This window comes from Melospiza melodia, chromosome Z (assembly GCF_035770615.1).
Source record: "Melospiza melodia melodia isolate bMelMel2 chromosome Z, bMelMel2.pri, whole genome shotgun sequence".
Lineage (NCBI taxonomy): Eukaryota > Metazoa > Chordata > Aves > Passeriformes > Passerellidae > Melospiza > Melospiza melodia.
Window position 1 is genome coordinate 57,521,965 of NC_086226.1, and position 23,285 is coordinate 57,545,249.

At 34.2% G+C, this 23,285-nt stretch overlaps 1 protein-coding gene across 4 annotated transcripts in view; it reads right to left on the bottom strand.

Moving 5' to 3' along the window:
• CNTNAP4 (contactin associated protein family member 4) overlaps positions 1–23,285 on the bottom strand; it is a 203,801-nt gene that overhangs the window by 39,366 nt on the left and 141,150 nt on the right. For 3 of the 4 annotated variants that reach the window (XM_063179794.1, XM_063179793.1, XM_063179796.1), the window contains exons 9-14: positions 20,672–20,818; positions 15,181–15,352; positions 10,057–10,163; positions 7,740–7,859; positions 4,828–5,025; positions 1,561–1,717 (exon numbers count right to left, since the gene is read on the bottom strand). In XM_063179794.1, coding sequence (XP_063035864.1) covers positions 1,561–1,717; positions 4,828–5,025; positions 7,740–7,859; positions 10,057–10,163; positions 15,181–15,352; positions 20,672–20,818 — 901 coding nt within the window. The remainder of the gene's footprint in view (positions 1–1,560; positions 1,718–4,827; positions 5,026–7,739; positions 7,860–10,056; positions 10,164–15,180; positions 15,353–20,671; positions 20,819–23,285) is intronic. The other variant, XM_063179795.1, reaches the window with a different exon arrangement.

Consider the following 23,285-nt stretch of genomic DNA (forward strand, 5'->3'; position numbering starts at 1 on the left):
AGTGCACACATAACTGCTGTAACACCGGAGTCACTGGGAAGATGAGTATCAAAAATGGATACAAACAGAAATACAAACCCAGTGTCATTGTACTTTGAATTTAATACACTCATAAACATCTAAGCAACTTACTGGAAGTGGATGTGCATGTGAAGACATGCACATAAGCCTCGCATCTATTGCATTTACAAATATGTTGCCATTAAAAATTAATGTATATATGTTAGCATGGACTGAATGCATGACAAAGCTGAGGAAAACCATTTTACATGTCTGGGAAATGGTGCTAATTTTTTTCTCGAAATGCATTCATCTTTTAACACCTTATTTTTGTGTAAGAAATTAATATTGTTTTTATTTTCATACAGCATAATATTAGGGAAATTCCTAGTGATGTATGTGTTTCTTTAATCTCTTTTTTGGAATAAATGTCACAGATATCACTCTGCGAATTTTACTGCAATAGGAAATTCTTTTCTCCAGAAATCTTTGAAGCTTGTGAAGAATTGTTCTTTGATTAACTCTTTCTTGTACTTTCATTTCTGTGTCTGTTGAATTCCCTGCTCATGTTGAGGGAACAAACATTTTCCAACCCAACTCAGTAGTCACTCCTTTAAAGGAAGGGTGGACCTTCAGAAGAAAAAAAATGATGTATTGCTTGATTTTGTATACATCAAGTTGTTTCTAAGTTCCTAATCTTTACATTTTCCCACTTTCAAAAAAAAAATAGATGTTGATACATTTTTTAAAATGCATATATTAATGTACTCACTGAACTTTATTTATTTAGGTAAATGAACTTCATAATTTTAAGACCATAAAAGTTTCTTTAACAGAAGAGCTTTCATTTGAAAAGTCCCTCCGCATTATCAAATCCTGTGCTGCATTGGAGCTATTGTTGAGAAAGTTGCATCTGATCCTACTAAATGAAAAGTAAGGTTCAGATCTGACATTGTAACAAGGACTCGTTCATTATATTATTTATTTGAAAGTTATTGTAAATGACACCAGAGAATTTTAGGCACAAGTGGAAGATGTACATCCTAGAAATCCATTTATTCTCTTTGAATAGGACTCCATATGACTGCTTTGTTTCATTGATAGCAAGAGTATTAATTTTCTTTATCTATGTTGTAGATGAAAAAAAAAAAGGATGTAAAAAGTCTAAACCTTAAAGTGTAATTATAAATTATGCTAAGAATTAACTTTTTTAACAGAACACTTTATTTTAATTTTAATTATGTTCAGTAATCTAAAACTAACTGAAGTTGGGCTAAAGAAGTATTGTCTAAATTTATAACATGCAATACACTAAAGACTAGAAAGTATCTGTAAAATTAAGTCTTCCCCAAAATTTACAGTGAAAGAATTAGCAATAATACTTAATATGTCTAGCAATAACTTTATGAAAAATTATGTTCTATAGCAAAGAATCAGATGACAGTATGGCAACTTAAATTTCCAAATGCCTTGGTGTTATAAATGTGCTAAGGCCTGTATATTTTCTTTATTTACTTTTAACAAAAATGTTATTTTGAATAATGAACAGTAAAAAGTCACCATTCATCCCTGTCCGCATCACAGTTGCAGTAATGCTGGGAATCAATGCAGCTTCCCTCCAGTCCACAAGCACATTTTTGTACAGCAGGCAAGGAACCTCCCCAGTAAGTATGAGTTTCATTGGTTCTTCCAATCCACCAGCTCAGTGGCATCCCATCTAAAAAGGTTAGAGAAAATCAATGCCCAGTCTTGTCTCCTACTTCTCTCAGCTTTCCCATCCAAATAGTTTTCCAAAAGTTTAAGACAAAAAAACCTGCTGAAATCTAACACCTTTAAATGACCAGAAGAAAATAAATTTCTTGATAAGCAATTTTTCATTTTAATACTTCGTTATCACATACTAAGTGATTGTCACAGATTTTTGCTTGCATTAGTAGAAAAGGGAACTCACAGTACCTAGTTCAGCCAGCCATGATATTAGAATAATTTATCTTAAGCAGTCAATTTATATAATTCATTTTAAAATGGTCCATGAAAGTGGAGACATAATCATCCTAAAAATCAGGATAGTTTATATTCCCTAGTAAAGATCAATTTCAGATGTTGGAACCACCAGAAATAGAATAAGGGAAGTTACAGAAATGGCCTCATCCCACTACCAAGAGTATTACAGAGCACTACTACCAATATCTGTGATGAGCTCTGAGTAGCTGAGTCGTGGTGTCAAACAGAAACATCCAAAGACAGCTGTTCAGTCATGGACAGCAGATTCAGAATTTATATACTCAGAGACAACAGAAATCATGTTAATGGTTATCCCATAAGCAAACTGGTATATCTGATGAGGAAAAGTGAAGTTGCCCAGGACTATCACATCTCTCTGTGGTGCATCCAGTCAGCATTGTTTGTAGCAAAATGATGAAACTTACTTTCTTTAATGAAAGCACTTTAATGAAAGTACAGTACTGCAGAATAAGCTTAAAGATATTGCGAAGCAAGTATAGCAACAGAAATATCTGCACAACACATGATAGCTAAATGATATGAAGCAAAAAGATAAACCATCTCAAATGAGATGGAAGAAGGGTGATGGATGCATGAAAGTCAAGGCATGAGAAGCAATCAAGTAGTGTTAAACTACAGAATTTCTTATAGATACTTTTTTTTTTGCTTCTGCTGGAGCTCCATTTTCAGCACCGGGCCCCCATGAAGAAGCTGGAATTTATTCTACTCTCAACTTTGCTTACAAGCACCACTGCTTATTAAACCTCACTGTTAGATAAGACCTCTGTTACACAGGCAATCTTTCAGATCGTGAACATATTGACTGCATTCATTACCACACAACTGTCAGCCCAGCAGGCAAAAAACCAGAATGTGCAGTTTTTCGAAAAGTCAAGCTTGCATAATGGCATCAATGTCCAATATCAGTGTTTGCGTTTGCAAACCATCACAGGAGGAAGAAAACCCAGAGACTGCGTATAAATAATTTATCAGACAACACTTTAAAAAGGTTCTAGCAACTAAGACTGTAAAAAGCAGAATATTTCTGCTGCTTTAACAGCATACCATAGGTTTATACTGTAGTCCTGAATTAGCATTCCCAACATTTCACTAGGGACACTGAGGTATGTTTAAAAGCTGGTCTCAGTTATTTGTTCATACAGCAGAGTGAGGAGATAGTATTTACTGAAATGCTGCAAGTTCATACTGATTAGCTCAGATTTTTTTCACTGCCTTGGCAGAAAGTACTGCCTGAGCAAAATAAAGCCATTAATTAAAATGGTTAGAGATCTCTTCATAATGATCACATAAATGTGTTAAGCAATGGCTTCTTTAATGAGATCATTTGCAAATGCTATCCAGGCTGATTGAATACAATGCATTCCTAAAATACAGTCAGTTTAGAATTACTAGGTGGATTGTATTTTCCAAAAAATATATTATGTAACCATCACCAAATTTTCTATTTCTGAGGCATACCTAGTGAAGATCGTAAACAGTAGAAATGAGAGTGGTTTAAAAAGAAATTATTTTAGAAAATTTGTAGAAGTCTCATATAAGTCTCTTTCACATCTATTTATTCCTAGCATTCAAAACTAAATTTTAAATAACTTACCACATCTGATTGCACACTTTAAAAACATTTATTTTAACACATTTATGTGCATTTTATAAACATGCAGCTATATGCAATATAAACAGCATAACAATATAGATAGTGAATGATTTTAGCACATTTATATGCAATCTCCCTGGACCAAAAAAAAAAAAGTCTTTAAACTTTCTGCTTGAGGCAAACCAGGGTTTTGAACATCTAAACATAGCTTTAATTTGGAGCCCACAGTAAAAAGAAGGTTCATCAGGACACCTTAAGCAGCAGGTTCACTTTTTTTGCTGTGGAGGTGTTTTCAAAAAGGCATTGTTCCAAGAGCAAACAGCAGCCTGAGAAGTCCAGAGATACCCATGCCATAATTAGTGAGAAATAATGCATAAGTAAAGAGCTTAGACCTAGAACCAGAGACGGTTTCACGCAGAGGCATTCTCTCTGCTTAGTAGGAAAGAATGTCAACGAATCAATTTTTAGCATTTTAAGAGTTCCTGGTGCACAAGCCAAAAAATTTCACTAAGTTTTTCAAAAGAAAATAAACAATGAAGATTTTACCTTCACATTATTTGGAGTGCTTAGATGTTCAGAGTAAGGTCTTTTAACACCAGCGCTGTGTCAATAAAATTAAAATTTAAATAGACTACATAACTTCGCTTTTATTTTAAGTAGATCAGATCTTCCATTATTTCTTAAGGCAATTATAATTTTGTCAATAATCCACATTTTAACTACTGAGCTTTCTAAGAATGTTTATACTGGATAGTGGAAATTCAATGTTATTGATGTGTTTTGTCAAGTACTCACAAAATGCACATTAAGTGCACACATTAGCTCCTACTGGTATTTACTCACTAATTTGTGCTCTTTTAAGAAAATATTTCCTCAGTAATAATTTAATTCCTTCTTTAAAATTAAAAAGTTCTTGGAAGACTAAATAAGATGGGATCTTATTCACAATCTTTGTTAATTTAAAAGTCTTATGAGAGAAATTAACTTGCGAATTTAATTCTCTGAAAGAAAATCATTATAAATCGACATCTGCATTTTCCTGGTTCAAATATCTCTTGGCAATTTACAGAAATCTGAGAACTTAATATTTGAAGTAGTTCAAACTCCACAGTAGCAAAAAGCCATAGTCTTGTTAGAAATAAATAACTTCAGTAGCTAGCAAAATAAAAGCATGATGCAACATAATAAGGTTTGTCTGCTTTACTTACCTGACTTATCTAAAAGCCTTGACTTTTTGCAGTAGTAAGCAAGCTCCTGTTCACAGTGATCTGCAAGGTTTATTGCAGCCTGAAGCTGGTCTAGGCTGGCAGAATACTTGAAAAACACAGTGTGTGGGTTCTCTCGATTAGCACTTTTAACCCTGGTTAGGTTGGTGCTGTTATGCTGTACAACTGTCCACGTTGCATCTTTCCAAACACATGTGAAAAGTAATAAAGAATCAGAGCATTGTGCAAGTTAGTAAGGGAAAGAGCATGAATGATGAAATCAGCCAAACTTCAGGATAACTTCTCTGATCACAGAAAGCTCCTTGGAGCCCACGAAAAAGACATAAATCATTTAGCAAAAATGAAAACAATTATTCATTGTTTCTATTCATAGGTAGATCATTGTGCCATGACTGTAACAGATATTCAACTAGTTAGGACTATTCAATAGGGAAAGAATATCTGATGACACCTGAATATTTGTATATCAGAAATAAAATATTGTTTACTTGGTAAATTGCAATGAAAGATTAGAAGAAAAAACCACTCTCCCTAGGTTTAAATACTGCATAAAATAACACTAACTCTATCCTAGAATCTACCTACATTAAATACATCCTTACAGCTTGAACTGATTTATTCAGTATGAGAAAATGGCCTATAGGCCTTTTCTTTAATACATAGAAGCAGAAATTTTTTGCATATACTGAGTTTACTGTAAAACTAAGATTACATGAAGGTGAATTATTACTGCCACCTAAAATTAAATAGTAATCATGGTGAAGGCTCATATAATTCTTCTGTTTTGTATTTTTGCCAAGATCCTTCACCTGTGAATAGGTTAAAAATGAGCTTATTCTGTTTCAACTCCCCCTTTCAAAACCTGTAACTCTACCTCTCCTGACCAAAACCCCTTTCAAGGTAGGGGTGAGAAGGCTTCCGTTAAAGCCCATCTGGGACAGTCAAATTCAGATTCACGGTCACTGAATTCTTGCATATTTATGGCCAGCTAAGTAAAAAAAAAAAACAAAAAAAGATATTTTTTTTCCTAAATTTTAGTATTGACATTATATTTCAGACATTCTAACAACATTACTCTAACTACTTGACCTGTATTTTATATCATCAGCTGCCTGTAGGCCATATAGGGCAGATCATATAAAAATATCCGTGAAGAGGAAAGAATGATGGTCACTTAGAGACAGGTAATAGTCAGAAAATCTAAACGAAATATTCTTCATCTAATCATAAAATTTTTTTAAGGATGTAATTAGACTGTCAAAAACCAGATAGCTAGAAAAACAAATTTAAATTTTGGTTCCTTTGTTTTGGGTACTGTTTTCTATAGTTGTGGGTTTTTTTGGTAGATGGATACACATACAGACACGAATACATCTAAACATTACACTGAACATAAAAATTAAGACAAAGAGTTTGGATATTCAACTCATTGTCACACTCACAAAATTATACAAAAAAGAAAAACAGCTAACAGCAAAGTTTGTAGCATTTTAATTGACAATGTGGACTGTAGGCTTTTGATTCTGAAACTGACCTCCAAGAATAAATTCAGGAAATGGCACCTCCCTCCCAGCTGCCTGAAAACAGAGCCCCATGAATGTCAAAGACAAGGCAGTGCAGTAAGAAATGTGGGCATCTGTCTTTCCTGCCTCTGGTGGGAAAAGGGAATACCAGTCATGAGGAAACTGGGAACAAAACAAATATAGAGGATTCGTCCTGTCAGAATGCATCTTGAGATGACGAACTGATCAATGATGTTTGCTTAATGTGGTGAATAAGGAGTGACTGAGGAAAACAGGAACAGCTGTTCATGGACACACAAGGATAAATCAGACACAACACTGTACCTTGGAGAGTTATACCCACTTATAAAAATTGTCATCTTTCTGCCATGATTCTTTGGTCTCTTTTAGTCTCACAGGACACTAGAATATTTCTTTTTAAGAGCCTGTGCCAATCTGAAACGTGCTTATTGTGAGCAAGCACAGTTCACTGTAGAAGTCAAAGTCAGGAGCTGACACCATGAGACCAGGTAAAGTGCTCAAGTCGACATCAAAATCTTACCATAAGGTTTCTAAGTCAAGTTCTCAACACTTGGGGCATATCTAGCCCTAGCCAGTTCAAATCTAGCTTATTCATCTATTCTTTTAAACAGTTAAAACTGTGTAAAAGTTTTTTTTTTTTTTTGTCAAACAAAACAATAAAATGTTCCCGTCATTTTGACTGGAAAGAATTTCAAATATAAGGAGCTAAGTAAACAGTAAAGGAGACAGCCATAAATCCAGCAATAATAAATTCCAAACAGCCATTTAAATTTAAGCTTAGTTGAAAGGACCTTTACCAATATACAACATACCATACAGAAATAACATTAACTGCTTTGTTAAAAAGCAGACCAACTGTTGCATTTGTATTCTCCAAAAGATCACTGTGCAGTTTGAAAGATGAAGTTTAATATCAATGTTCCTCCCAACAAAGGCCAGATCTAAGTTAAAATTTTTCAGAAGGCTATCAGGGAAAGTCAGAAAATTTCTCATAAACATAACTTATTTCTCATTTTCCTAAGTATCCTCAAGAGGCTGCAACTTCAGTGAAAACAAAGCTGCTCCCCAAAAATGAACTAGTATGACATTGTCTCCATATGGAACCCATGCCCCATTTATGCAAAGCATAACAGGAATGCTGCGTTAGCTTCACAGCCTGAATCCTGTTATAATTCTAATTTTTATAGCTAATTATTTGCCCAATATCCTGAGCTGAGTCGCCTTCATTTTGTTGTTCATGTTTACATTAAATTCACAAACTGCAGAGACTTCTCACTTGATAAGTCGTGTTTCAATATAATGAGCATGCATACAGCCACAGCTGTAAGCTAAGGAAGTTTATCACCTCACCTGTCATATTGCAGTACACGAGAAATGGTCCCAAGGGGCCACTTCCATCTGAATCAATATTGTAAAAGCCTGAAGTGTTCCCTCTGTGCTTATAGGCTTCACATGATTGCTCATAGATGGCTGTAAAAGAACATATTCCATCACAAATGTAATGGCATGATTTTACATTTTATTCAAGAAATTACAATAAAAAGTGCATGACCCTTGACATTGGGAAAAGAAGTCGGGTGTGTGCTGTCTGCTAAAGAATTAAGAAAAATTCATGCAATCAAAGCTATGCCTTTATTAGAAATTGTTAAGCACATTTTATTTAACATGGAGATTACATGTTGCTTTTTTAAGGATTTTATTCTGTATTTCCAGCTCAAAACCTTTGGGAGAAAAACATGAAATATGGGTGAGTAAATGATTGAAAAACTTCCGAAAAATCCTAGAATGCCAAGGGTATTACTTAGACTCTGGTAATCTGATTTTGAGGAAAACCCCATTAACTACCTCAACCAAATCAGATTTTTGTTGCTGTTGTTGCAACATAAAGCAGAAGGTAAGCATTTTTTGGCTTTCACACTTCTTAAGTTTCTTACCACTGTAAATGGAAAAGCAAGTGACATGTCAGAGATTTCAGTAAAAGAACTAAATTAGCAAAGACAAAATGACAGCTCCTTGGTTCCCTGTCATGTATACTTTGTATCAGTCAAGATCTAAAAAAAAAATCTGTGATACCGCCTATATATCAAATATCTGAGAAAAAAAAGATATATGAGTCCACCTCTATAACTGGATCTCAGAAAACATGATGATAATGTCACAGCTGGACACATTAATCTAAATTCTCCTTTAACTATTATATTTCTTTTGAGCAGTCATAATGTTTTTATCTTACATTTCAAAATTAAACTGCACTCCATCAGTTATCAAAACTTCTAAAGATTACGCCAAAAGGAATGAGCTGTTAGATTAATAATGAAAAGTAGTGTTGAGTGCTATACCTTTTTTTTTTAATAAGCTATTGTTTTAAAGGGTGTTATCTTTCTATTTTTTTGCCTGATGGCTACTGACATTATATGGCAACAACTATAAAAAGAGACAAACCATTCATTTTATTTACTCTATGAAATATCCACAATAAACAATTTTTGCAATTTTCAAACGCAATTTTATGGTTCTGTACAGTAAATACTTTAAGCTAAATTTAGAAATGACAAAAGTTCAGTTATTCATTATTATTTTAGACAATAAAAAAAATGGTAACTCATATTATTACATTTCTCAAGTCCTAATCATCAGGAAACTCTCGCCTCCCTCCGTCCTCATAGAAATTAACAGATGATTCAATCTGTGACTTTTCAAATTGCAATGAATCAAATCACCTTCATCTTCACTCTGGCTCATCAGGTTTTAATGGGGTACGACATGGTATTCAAAAGCTACTATTATCATATTTTCTATTTTACATAGTTTTTCTTAATATTGTTAGTTATGACTATTGTTGACTTTGTACAAGCAAGTTTTTAAATAGGCAGTCTTCTAAAATCAGTGATTTCTCAAAAAATCCCATTCAGGTGGACATACATTCTTTTTGTAAAAGCTGCCAAAAAGATTGTAATGATTTTATATACACAATATGTAAGTATAGAATTGTTTATCTGAGATTAGGGCAATCTTTGTATTAAAAAAACCCCAAACCAGTAAATGCCTATGGATTTTTACTTATTATAGGCATGCAATGAAAGCCAGCATACTTATTTTATCTTCTTCCCAGAACATGCTGAAAGCAGTACTAAAGTAAAGCATCTCCTGTGAAATTACCTAAATTACACTCACTTAGGCTTTCAAAATGTGTTTATTTTATTTTCTTCTAATCTACTTCTTGATCTAGAAAACTGTATAAACATGTGTTTGAGGTTTAGCATAGGATTACTTTGGAAATGCATGTCGTCCCAGTGGCTCAGAAATAATAAATATTAGTTACTATGATTAATACAGATGAATTTGCTGTATTTCTAAATGATACATTGATTCAGAAAGTGGAGTTATATGGATGAGAGAGGATATTGCTATCTTATATAAAATACAAAAAAAAATGTAGAAGAAAAACACTTAAAAGTTCAATCAATTTTTTGTTACATATTTTGAGTTCCCAAGGCCTTTCCTCAAACCAAATTATGAGTATTTTTATAATTGAGAATATTTTATGAATGGTAAGTTCAAATGTTTTTTACTTTGGTTTGCTTTGTCTTTTTGTTTTGTTCTGTGGTGAAGAAATTAAATCAGAAATAAAAGCATAATCAGAAATCAGAAAACACCTTATACTTACGATAGTGACAAGTAGCTCCCTTGTAACCAGTATTGGCACAGTTACAGTGGAAACTGTTCCAGGACTGTGAGCACTCACCACCATGTTCACAGTAATTAGGCAAACACCTAAAACAAAAAACAATGCGCATTTTCACTCTTTTTTCTCCTCACTTACTATTGTACTTAGCAATAAAGGCAAAATCCTGGAAAAGTATAATGTGAAGGAAGTCATCAAGTCATTGGTAAGGATGCCAATGTAAGTAAAAGAAAATTAAGATAATTTTTTCCTTGGCATTCCTTTTACTTATAAAATATCTTAATTATGTAACAAGCCTATGAGAACAGAAATAAGGCATAAGATAGAGAATTGTTATTAGCGTTCAACTGGTCACAATTCAATACAGACTAATAAAGACTCATGTGCTGATAATTCAATGGCAAGTTTTACAATGACCGGGATTTCTTCAACAACATATATCATAAACAAAGCAACATTACAGCAGATTTCCTTCTGTTTCACCTAACAAATTCATCTTACCAAAGCACTAGACATCGGTTTCTTATTCCAAAATCCTGTTTACCTTCTATCCTAGAAAGAGTTCAGTATGTTGGTTCCAACATAACTAAGTACTTGTAAAGCCATTTCCACTCTGGTAATATGACTAAGATCCTGAAAAGTTCTGATTACTTTCTTCTAACTATACAATTGTTGACTGAAAAAATAAATGACCTGTAAATTCTTAGTGTTTAAGACTGCAGCACTGTACTAAAGTATAAAATAACTGTTACATGAAAAAAAAAAGGAATTATCTTTTTTTATAAAGGCAGCTGAAAATACATTGAAATAGATCGGCACACTTCAACTAATTATCAACTAGCTTTTAACCAATTATTAACTAGCTTTTCACCTTAGAAATTAGTTAACATTCTAACTGCACTGAGTTTATGTGCATGATACAGTACAGAAAGTGTAAAATTACTTTACTGTTGACATTAGCCACAGGAAAAAAATTAACAAAAACAACATGCCCACTAACATTCACAGGATCTTAAAATACCTTTTAATTCATCCAAGAAATATTAAGAGAATATTAAATTAGGATTGCAGAAAGTCCAGCATTTCACACATCTGCCCTATGAATAATTCAGGGTCTTTGCACATTCACTGCTCATGACACTTAAAGAACTTTATCTTTCTTTCGTGTTTATAAACAAGGATAAGTGGTTTTCACAGAAGGGAATTAAAAAAGAAGTAGCAGGTGAAGTATAGGTAAAGTAAGTAAACTGATAGATGTCATCTATTTTCAAGGCAATCTGTGACATTTTTGGCAGTGAAACAGCTAATCTTGTATCTATTCTCTCACTCAAAAAACGTGTTCCTAAGACTAGTCAACAGATGATATGTGTCTCACTGAATTATGTTTTGGAGCCTAAAGATAAAATTTAGGCATCAGGCTTACAATTATTTTAATTACTTTGTTTGACAGAATTACATAAATATACATACTAATGTTTCTTAGGTAAATACTCTATTTCTCTTTCTAATCATCAGTTCTTATAAACACAAATCTCTAGCAAAACTGCCATTCAAGACCTTCAGCGCATTCACTGACAGCTGGTCAGCTTTTATTTCAGTCACATTTTGTGTCCTACGCCTTTTTGATAAAGACATTATCTAAAAATTGTGTTTTATATGGCCTTTACTTGTATTAACTCCCTGTCCCTACTAATTAATCTTCCTAATATTTTTCACAAGATGAAAAGCTTTGAAGAAATTGATAATGTTTGAACCAACCTTAATGAAAGTGCAAACAAGTTAAAAGTATAATTTAAATCCTAAAACAATAAATTTAAATCTTTTAACATTAAGTTTTTTCGTCTGCTTCAGAATGTATAATAGAAAGTAGCCACTTGCTACATCAAAGTAAATGTAAATTATATTATATGCTGCAACCCTACCCCAAAGCAAGATTTAGGACACAGCTTTCTTTGAACAAGGTAATTTTCTCAAAAAACTCTCATATTTGAAACAGTATTTCTAATACTCAATCTATAAAAAATAATTTTTATGTCTGCTAAAACCAGAAAAGCAACAGCTAATGAAACATTTACCGCATATTTCTTGATAATATGCTTTTAAGTGCATGGCTTCTGAAAATTATATAATATTTTAAACCAAGGCAGCAGCCTATTAATAACTATAAACTAATATTGAGAGGAGAATACTGATCCAAAATATGAATATAGCTGCGCTAAAGAAAGGGAAAGATAAGAACTTTGTATGTCAGTTTTAACTAGATATATTTTTTTTCTGTATACGATTTCTTTATCCTGGTTCTAAATTATGGCTAAAATATCCTTTTTAAAAAGTAAATAACTGCTGCATTTTTTATACCTATTATTTCTTCATTTTTCAGCTTATTCAAAAAAAAAAAGTGAAAAAATCTATTTCAGAACTGTGCAGTGATCATAATTTTTATTTTTGGCTTTTTCTTTTTAAAGATATAAACCCGTTCAATCATTTTTTTTTGTATGCTGCTGGCAGGACAAAAAGGCAAGAGCTCCTGGTAGGAAATGGTATGTTTCTGTGTAGGGCTCAATATAATTAGGACAGACGCATCTGGTACTCTCTCCTCAGAGACTAAATATGCTAACATTGCAAGGCATTTAAATGACACTGTGTCCTTTAAAGTGATTTTGTGAATGGTTTATAGCTAATTAGGAGTTATTAAACCAATATATATTGATAAAGGAGCTGAGAAAAAAGATAGTAAGGAGAAATATATGAAGAGAATTGTTTGCACACATAAGAGATGTATGAGCAATAGAACAATATAAGGATGTCCTGAAATGAAATGGCTAAATGAGGGATCATGGAAAGATTGATGACTGCAAACAGTCATAACAATTGAAGAGTAGGATAAGGAATGAGAAAATTTATCAAACTGAGAGAAATGAAAATAGGAAAACAATACAGCATTTGTTTGTATTAAATGGATAAAAAAAGTTAATAATTTATATTCAGAAAAATTAATTATTAACTAAACATCTCTCCATGAAGATTGTAGATCTCATAAAAAACACTCTTCATATACTAAATGTGTATATGTGAGGTAAAGAACGGATTAAATAGAATTGTTTTCAGTTTATTTACCATTGCATATAAATCCAGTTTGCTATGCAAAGAGTAAATATTATTTGTTTTCATGCACTTCAAATACGTAAAACTAATACAAAAGGACTCCATTTAGGTGTCAATCACTTCTATTACAAAAAGCTGTCAATAACTCCAGAATTTGGGCCATGGTTCATGATTTGGAACTGAAGATCTAAAGACTCGCATAAAGACTCCAAGACAAAGAAGGGATTTGTTTGTGCTCACCTTTAGGGAGATATTTACTACTGGGAACACAAAATGCTCATTAGCTTAGGGCATTCAAAGACATTTATAAATCATGGTAGGAATAAAGCATTTTTTCTCAAACAATATGGTGCGCATGATCATACAAGCTACCTATTAAATATTGTTTAAAACATGTAAGCAGTTTTAATTTTGCCAAATATATGTGCTTTACCACCTGGGATTTATGATGAGATGTAGAATTAATTTGATAAAGAGAAACATGAAGTTTGTTCCAAACTACAAGCAGCAGATATTGAATTAAATGAGACTGTGCAAAGCAACGAGAAAGAAATAGTCCCAGAAGCAAGACAGCACAAGATCAGACAGGATTTTTAAAAGTAGTCTATTTTGAAAAAAAAATACAATGAGGGTAACGAAATATAAAAATGAGTAGATTGAACTTCCATTTTGATAAATCAGGAAGACATATGCTTAGCATGATGGGAACTGAAAACTAAATGTTTGCTTAGATTGAGAGCCAATGCAAGAAAGGTACAATGGTCAAGATAGAAGAAGAGACATAAATTAAGATCTGAAAATATTAGAGAAAACAAAACCAACCAACCCAGAATCTCCCATAAAGATGTTATTTTCCTTTTGTATCACTGATCTTGAGAAATTTTATCCTCATGTTGGACTTTTCTCTCCTTAAAATTTTAAGAAGAATTAGGTAAATAGCTAGTATTTTTTCCATCTTTCATCTACAAGGAGTAGTGACTGTTTCCAAAATAAGAACATGGATATCAGTACACCGTGTTATCTCTAGGAAGGGATTGCAGGTCACAGAAGTAAGGTTGTGTGACTGATCCTGAAACTGGCTATTGTCTTAAAGCAGATCTCTGCCTACAGCGTTTTCCGAAAAAGATACAACTTTTGAAAAGTCTTATTATTCAACAGACAGAGTTTTTGAAACTAAAAGACACCTTATGAGGACTAGAAATATAGAAAGTGAGGGAGAATTATTCAAAAGTACATTATTTCTCCTCTGTCTGCTGTGTCCTTTCAGTACAGCCTTTCAGCTGCATCCAAGAAAAACACTTTGGGATTAAGGACAGCGTATCTGTCTGTGACTGCATTCTCTGGAGTCTACAGAATAAAACTTCTCCTTCTTTGACTGTTTGTTTGCTCACTTGCTCCCTTCTCAGCAGCTTGTGTTGTTCTGCAACCCTCTCTGCTTTCACTACACTGAAGTCAGCAATGTCCTTCAAGCATTTCCATTATTGGGAATGTATCCCTCTCTGGGGAGGGACTTTCCTTTGGGGAGGGACACTTCAACTAGCCATTCTTTTAGATAGATGCTAATTGCAGGTTATGAGATTAGTTCTGACCGTGGTCTAAAAGACAATTGTTCACTCACTGTGAGGGATATTATATACTGTGTTTCTGGAGAGGTAGAAGATAGGAAACAGCAGTAACTTGTAAAAAACATAGTATATTAAAAGGTGGATGGGACTACAGGTTGCAGTAGGGGATTTGTGTCTGCAGCTCACTTGAGAAGAAAGCAAAATACTTAAATTTGTCAGAAACATAAAATAATTTTATTCAAATTTAATGTTATTTGCAGTAAAAGGAAGTCTATTTGCTATATGCTACATATTCTGCATTTATTCAGGATTTCTAAATTCTTACAAAACAAATAGCATGTTATTTTGTAACAGTGCTCTGTTCTTTGTCATCAAATCACTATTAGAAACAAAACACAGGCATAAATAAATTAATGACTAAACATTATTTCCTCACCTGTCTGTAATGCCACATAAATCTATCTGAAGATCACTGAAATTGCCAAAACCGTTCTGCTGAATAGAGATGATATCCACTGCTTTGTTACCAATGGAAATATGTCGCATGCATCCTTGAAAACCACCAAAGGAGGTATTACATTCAGAAATGTTTCCACTGCTTGGACAGCCTGAAAAAAGAATAAAAACTGTCACTGAAAAGAAATATTTTATTGAAAAACTTTATATACTCCGAAAGTAAATTGAACTTCTATAACCTCTACACATTTTAAATATTGTGACTGGGGGACTTTAGCCAGAAGCTCTTCTGATTAAGCCATGGTTGTATGACTGAAAAGAAATACTTCTCTGCAGTCTTACTGTTTTGAAAGCATATGCAAAATATCACTAAAAATTTCATTACAGGATAACCGAAACAAAAGCTCCAAAGCAATGAGTAGAATCAAGATATGAACAGAATGTTAGGTTACAACACAGTCACATGATTAGAACAAGTTTTAAGTCACAATTGAAGTGAAATAAGAAAAAAAACCCCAAACCAGTTACTAACTAAAGTCACTTTACTCTGTCAGCTGTTAAGAATATTTTGTAAAGTACTGAATCTTCTTGTTGCAGACCATCAATGACTCAAATAGGAGAGATGCTCCTGCCACTGAACCTGCCACTCATGGACAAGGAAGAGATGATTGAAAATGTAAAGGTCAAGGACAGGCTTGGTTGCAGCAAACATGAAGGTGAAGCTGTGGAGTTTATGAGCCACAGAGAAGAAAGAGAGAAAAAAACTCCAGAATTATAACCCTTGACCTCAGAAGAGCCAAAATTTTTCTGTTCAGGATCTGTTTTGAAGATACCATTAAAAAATGCCTTGGAGACCAAAAGGGCTGGATAGATTTCAACAAAAAAGGTCTTCAGAGCAAAAGAGAAGTCCATAGCAGTATCAAAATAGTTAATCAAGTGTGGCATAAGGCCTGCAAACATAAACACTCCTGAGTGAGTTCCTGAGTGAGTGCAAACACAAAAAGAAAGGACACAAAATGTGGTAGCAGGGACATGCAACATATAGGGGAATACAAAGACATAACCTGCGTGTCTAGGAATGCACTTAGGAAACCAAGAGGGGATAAAACTTGCCAAAGATGTTGAAATACAACAAAAAAAAATTTAGGAGGTTCAACAGTAAGAAAACGAAGGCTAATGAGATTATGGATATTATACATATATCTCATGGGGCAGGGGACTTAACAACAAGGGTCTAGAGAAGAACTGTTTCCTTTTACTGGAAAGGAAGAAGTAAAACTGATCCTTAGGATTCCCATAACCTAGCAGAGCATGAAAAAATGAATGGAGTATCTGTGGTAAAGGAACACAGCAAAGGAACAAGGTGTACCTGAGGATGCTGCAGGAGCTGGTCAATGCCATTTGAACAATTGCCATTGTCATTGTGAATCCATTAACATCTTAGTCCTCAAAGGGTCTTGGCAATATGCTGAACAAGAAAAGTTCCACCCATCTTCAAAAAACTAGAGGGCTGTTAGTCTTATTGCGGTGCCTGGCAAATTCACAGAGCAAAACCTCTTAAAGCCATTTCTAAACATGCAAAGGACAGGAAGTTAACTGGCTAACTTTAGCTTCAAGGTTAAATTATGCCTGACTGAGGTCTTTATTTTCTTTTCTTCTTTCTTTTCTGAAGTGATGAACAGTATAGATAAAGGGAGAGCACTGAGCATTGCATATCATGACTTCAGCAAAAACTTGACAGCTTTCTATAGTGTCCCTATCACCAGATTCACAATATATATGGGTGGGATAAGCAGACAGTTGATGCTGCAAAGTCCAGCTGATGATCAGGGAGCAGAAGATTCTTTAGAGATCAGTAGTGACATCTACAGTGTCTTGATTAATGACCTGGATGATGAGGCAGCATGTGCTTTCAGCAAGCATGCAACTGATACCAAACCAGAGGCAGGGACAAAATGTTGGAGAACAGGGCTGAAACTCAAAGGGACCTGGACAGGATTGCCATGAAATCCATTAAGAACAAGATCAAGATTTTTAATCTGACATGAAGCAAGTCCACGCAACAATCCAAATTGGAGGATAACTGTCCAGAGAGAGGCCTGAAATCCTAGTGACCATCAAGCGGAATATGATCTGGGGAAGTGCTCTTGCAGCACAGAAGGCCAATGCCATTCTGGTATGTATTACCAAGAGCATAGTCAGCAAGTCTTGGGAAGTGGTTCTTCCTCCTACATGGCACTTGTGAGGCCGTATCAAGAGTGCTGGAGCTCTGGGCTCCCCAGTACAGGGGAGGAAGAACATCAGTGTCCCAGAGTGAGGCCAGGGGAGGCCTCCAAGATGGCTGGAAGCTGAATGCAGTTATAAGGAGAGGCTGAGAGATTTGGGCCTGCTCAGTCTTAAGAAGAGAAAATAAGATGGCACAGAGAATATAGAGCAGGACTACTTCCAGCAGTACGTGGTTATGGGATAGGAGGCAAAGGACAAAACTATAAACCTGCATATTTGGATCATAAGGCATAAGACACAAGCAACAAGTGTTTTTAGGTTGACAGTGGTCCATATCAGAACAATTTGCCCCAAGAAGTTTTAAGATTTCCATCTTTGCAGATGTAAATGGCTTGAGTGGTCATATCCCAGTACATCTTGATCTAAGACTTGATTAGAACTGAGGCTTAGACTACATACCATCTGGATGTACACACTCTGTAAGAATTTAATATTGTGGTTTATCTATCATCTTACTGGTCCTGAAATGCCTTGTTCACTGATTGCCAAATAAGTAAACATTTGTAAAAATAAATAAATTGCTTTAATGCTGATTTGATTTAAAACATGTACATTGAGCAGTTTTTCCCAGTGGCACGTAAACACTACACTGCAATGCTTTATTGTCTTTCTTCCACAGGGTAATGTTGTTTCTGCAATGATGTACAAGGGTCATCCCCTGATCTTAGTCAAACAATACTGCATTCTGGTTCACAGCATTTGAAGACTTTCTTATTCTAGGAAATAGAAAGCAATGAGTTTTAAGACACTTTTCTGTTCCACAGAGCTAATGAGTACTTCTGAAGTCCAGTAAAGACATTGAAGAGGCTTATGATACAGGAAAGCAAAATGATAGTGGAAACTACTAAATATATTCAAATAAGTGTGCAAAAACATAAATAGTATAGATATATTTTTGAGAAATTTAGATTAGAAAAAGTATTAAAACTGAAATTTTACAAGTTGATAGACTTGGAGTGTTCATAAATCCGCTCAGGAGCCAAACTGTTCAAAGTTGTTATCATGTTTCTAAAGGCAAATGTTTTTCATCTACTTGGTGTGTTGCTTTAAGAACAACAAATATGCAAACTTGCAAAAGTAAAAATAAGAGCACAGGAAGTTTTCAGTACCAAACAAATGAATTACAAGTTTAACCACATGCCTTACAGCATTCTACAGTTGAACAGTAACATAAATTCTGTCATTTCTGGTGAAAAATATAATGCTCATTTGATAATGAAATACTTCCAGTAGAGCTTAAATAAATAAATAGTAGATAAACAAACAAACAAATAAATAAAGGCCAGAGAAAGTAGGAAAAGTTTACAAATTTTTGGCATAGCTATTTTACAAAAAGGTGTGTCAGATATTTTTCTTGGTGTCTCTTTTTCAAAAATTGTCTTCTGTTAGAGAAGAGACAAATACCATTAACATTAATTAAATTGTGTTTACTTACAATTGTTGACTGAATATTGACGATAAAATCCTTTAATCATTAAATTTATATTATTTACTTATTGCAAAATTCAATTATCTCATTTTCTCTTCTAGTTGTGGTGAGTTTTTATTACAAGAACTGAGAGAGATTAGAGATCTTTGATGATGGCATGACTAGAAATAGTGATGACAAAACACTAAGATATTTTCATGTTTATTACACATTTTCCTAGTTAAACACACACATTTCCTGCATAATTTGTATTCATTAAAACAAGTAAACAAATCACCATGTCCCCAGGACATCTCCCCTGAAAGGCTGATACTCATATTTTAACAAACAGCACAAACATGGTAAATATTCATATAAACTTGGAAAGAAAGTAAAAACGCATTGTCTGGATTTTGACAGTGGCATATAATATAAAAATTTAATAAAGAATTTTCTAAACTCAGAAAACCACTTCTAGAATTCCCTAACTTTGTATGAGATGCATGAGCTGCAGATTTCAGTGATAAGACTGAGGTCAGAGAATGCGAGGGACGGATATGCAGTTGCTACTTCCAGTATGGAATTAATTTGTCCTCTCCACACTGCAAAACATGAATAGAAGTGTCCTTCTACAACTTAATTGAATATGCTTCTTTTTGTAGATCCCCACATCCCTTCTGAACTGTTCATTTGTGCCATCAAGCCTGCAATGGTGAAAATCACCTCATCAGAGATCTGGGAACCTGAACGAACATAGAAGGGTTACTCAAGAGTAGTATTTTGCATCTTTCTCTGCTTTTGCTGACTACTAGCCAAGTCAAGGGGTATTTTTAATATTACATGGTAGATGCCAGACATGAAAATTCACGTGAATGCTCATTTAGCAGTTACTGTACTAAGTGCATATCTGTGAACATGAAATTTATTTAAAAGCCGTTGTTTCAAGGGAAGTGATCTGTGGACAATGACTGGGTCCATACTTATTTAGTGTTTTGTAGATAACCTTCTCAGTTTTCACAGAAATTTCATCATTATTATTAAATAATTAGTAATTTAACAATTTAACCATTAATGTTAAAAAGAGAGGAAGCACTAGGCAAAAAACCAATGAACTCAGGTAATATTTATCATTGCTACTATGCAGCCCATTCCCAAAAGAATTATATGAATAACAGAGCAATCTGCTCCACTCTATCAATAACAATACATGTCATTAATGACAAAATCCCTTGATGACACACGACTGTTGATATTCCTAGAAAAAGGAAGACATATGTACATATGTATAAGTTTTTAGGCAGAAATTATATTTATCAAACGTAGAAAAGTTATATCACTGCGTTAAAAAAAAAAAACCAAAAAAAACCCTAAAAAGTCTATGTACAAAGAGGGTATTTACAAGATAAGCATTTACTTAAGGTGAAAACTTGAAGTCATTCCAGTGGAAGACTCCCTAAAATATTCATTTGGCAAAACAAGAAGTCTGCAGAAAGAGAAACCTTTGTGTGTCTGTTTGATTGCCAGCCAGACTATATTCAATTATCAGAACACAATACAAGTTATCTAAAAAGTGACCAAAAATTTAAGGTAGTGATTTATTCTACGCAATATGGTAAAATTTAACGAAAACTGAAAATATCAGAACAGTGCCTGAACCAAGCTAGGCAAAAAGACTTGAAGCAAGCTAAATAACTATTTTCATTTGATTAGGTTTGTCAGGAAAAATTGATGTGTAACTGTTGGATATAGCTTTGATAAACAAACAACGATATTTTACCTCCAAAGTAGAAAACATCTGAATAAATCTGCAGAGGTGTCAAAGCATGAGCAGACGAGGTCACATCATTGTCCACTCTTACACTGATCCGATTCCTTTTGACAGAGAGGGATACAGAATGCCACTGGCCGTTATTTAATCCAGCACCTGAAAGAAAAATAAACCCCCAAAATTTAGTATGAACTTTCACCTATTATTATACTACCTAAATGTTTTAGAATTGAAAGGAGAAAGAACCAAGAGAGAGCAATCATAGCCCACATAAAATCTTCAAGTGATAGTAAAATGAAAAAGAACTTAATAAGCATAAGCATCTTTTGTGAAGACAGAACCTTGCTTCACATTTGGTAGATAAAAAATAAAGCTACTTCACTGAATAAGTCTTAGTGTTATAGTACTATTGTTGTAGCCAAATTATCTGTAATATATTCATTTAATGTAACGACTGCGAGGAGTATCCTCCCAATCCAAGGAGGCTATCATTAAAACATCATTGTGATGGTGGATACAGTATTTTACACATAATAAATATTTTTATTACACTGTTACAAAGTGGTCATTATATTACAATATGGCAAAATAGTAAAATACTGCAGATGCTAAAAGCTTCAGTAATAATCATGTCAATGTCACAAGACAATTTTGCTTTCAGCTGATTCTTTTATTGGACATTTGTGGGAAAATGTTCTGAGAGTTAAGCCATGACCACAAACTTACATTACTCCTGGCTGTGTAGGTGTAAGGTGCCACAAAGCAATAAACCTATAGCCTTGATTCTGGAAAGCACTTATGTACACATAAATAAATTCTACTCAGGGTAGCTTGTAACCATGTTATTATCTTTAACAAGTGCCTAAGTCAATCCTGTTCTTGAGTATTCCTCAGAGCAGAGGTACTTCTTTCAGTGAAGAATAAAGAATACAACCTCTAAATTAGGCAAAGCATTTTCTGACTGCAGAGTGTCTATGATTTGTGATCTGTGATTTCCCTCTTGAAACTTCATGTATTTATGTAGTCCTCTCTAGAACATGCTGTATATGTTGCAGTAGCAGTCCATGAGTTAAGAGATTCATTCAAACAGAAAGAAATAAAAAGAGAAAGATGAGAAGGTTCAAAAAGCTAAATTATAGCATAATTAGGATCCACAGATTGTTGATTACCATAATCTAAATACAAGATCATAATAAAATGAAGAGATAAACCCTAGAAGGACATTGCAAACTTAGATGAACTATCACCTAGATAACATCTCCGATATATTTAAGATAATATTAGTCCTATATACCTTTTTTCCTTACTTTAATAAGCGTATTTATCAAGGAACACGTAACAAGAAATCCTAAACATTTAGCTTTAGCCCCAGCCTCTCATGAGTACTTCAAGTGATTGAAATTTTCCTCAGTCACAACTCTTTAATACTTTATCTCTTCCTTTAGAAATTAAAAAATCTTAGAATCAGATAACATTTTGGGCTGCAAGTGGCCTTTAAAAACCAGTTCAATCTATGCCCCTCTTGCAGGGACTTTTTTTACTGGATCACATTGCCAAAACCCCCATACAACATAACCTTGATCATTTCCAGGAGTGGAACATGTAAATATAACCTGTTTCACTTTAAAATTGTCACCTCTTGTTCTGCCACTACAGATCCTGGGAGGAAAAAAGGAATAAAAATCGCCATTATAGGCCTTAAGTATGAAAAGGTCACAAAAAGGTCTCCCTAATTTTTTTTTTTTTCCAGGCTGAACAATACCGACTCTCTCAGCCTGTCTTCATGGAGATGTGCTCCAGCCCTCTGATAATTTTCATGGCATTCCTCCAGTCTCCTTCCAGCAGGACCATGTTTTTCTTGTGCTGGGGACCCTAGAGCTTGAAGGAGTTCTTGAGGTGGGGGTCTCATCTACCAGCACCTCCAAGTTCTTGGCAAGCCCACCCTTAAACCCTTCCTCCCCCAGCCTATACTGATACTGGGGAGCACTCAAACCCAGGTGCAGGAACTCTCATTTGGCTTTGCTGAGATTCATGAGCTTCACATGGGTCCATTCTTCAAGTCTATCAAGCATCATCCATCTTCAAATCTACCAAGGGTTGCATTCCTTCCTTGGAGCGAATCAACTGCACCACTCACGTTTGTGCCATCAGCAAACTTGCTGAGGATACACTTGATCTCACTACCCGTGTCATTACTGAAAATATTAAATTTAGCAATAAACTCTGCCACTTTATTTTAATTGTTAGAAGGATAAATGCTTTCAACTCTTAGTTGTGTATCCTCCTTCAGTAGCCTCTTGTTCTGGTGGATAAACCATATTCCAAATCTTGTAATATTTGACAGTGAAGATAGGTAAGAGACTGTCCTAACATATAAAGAATGGTATTTTAGACCACCAGAAATTTTGGTTACTGGAAAATTAATAATATTAATTTTACACTGTATGGTTTGTTGATTGCAATTCACCTTGCTGACCTACTATATTGTTTTGGAATGGGTATTTTATCTCCCCTTCTTAATGGTCGGCATGGTTAGAGATATTCACCAATGTTCATACAGCTGAAGTTAAGACTTCCTAGAAATCCCTTTTATTAAGTCTGAGAACTAAGGAATTCCATTGTG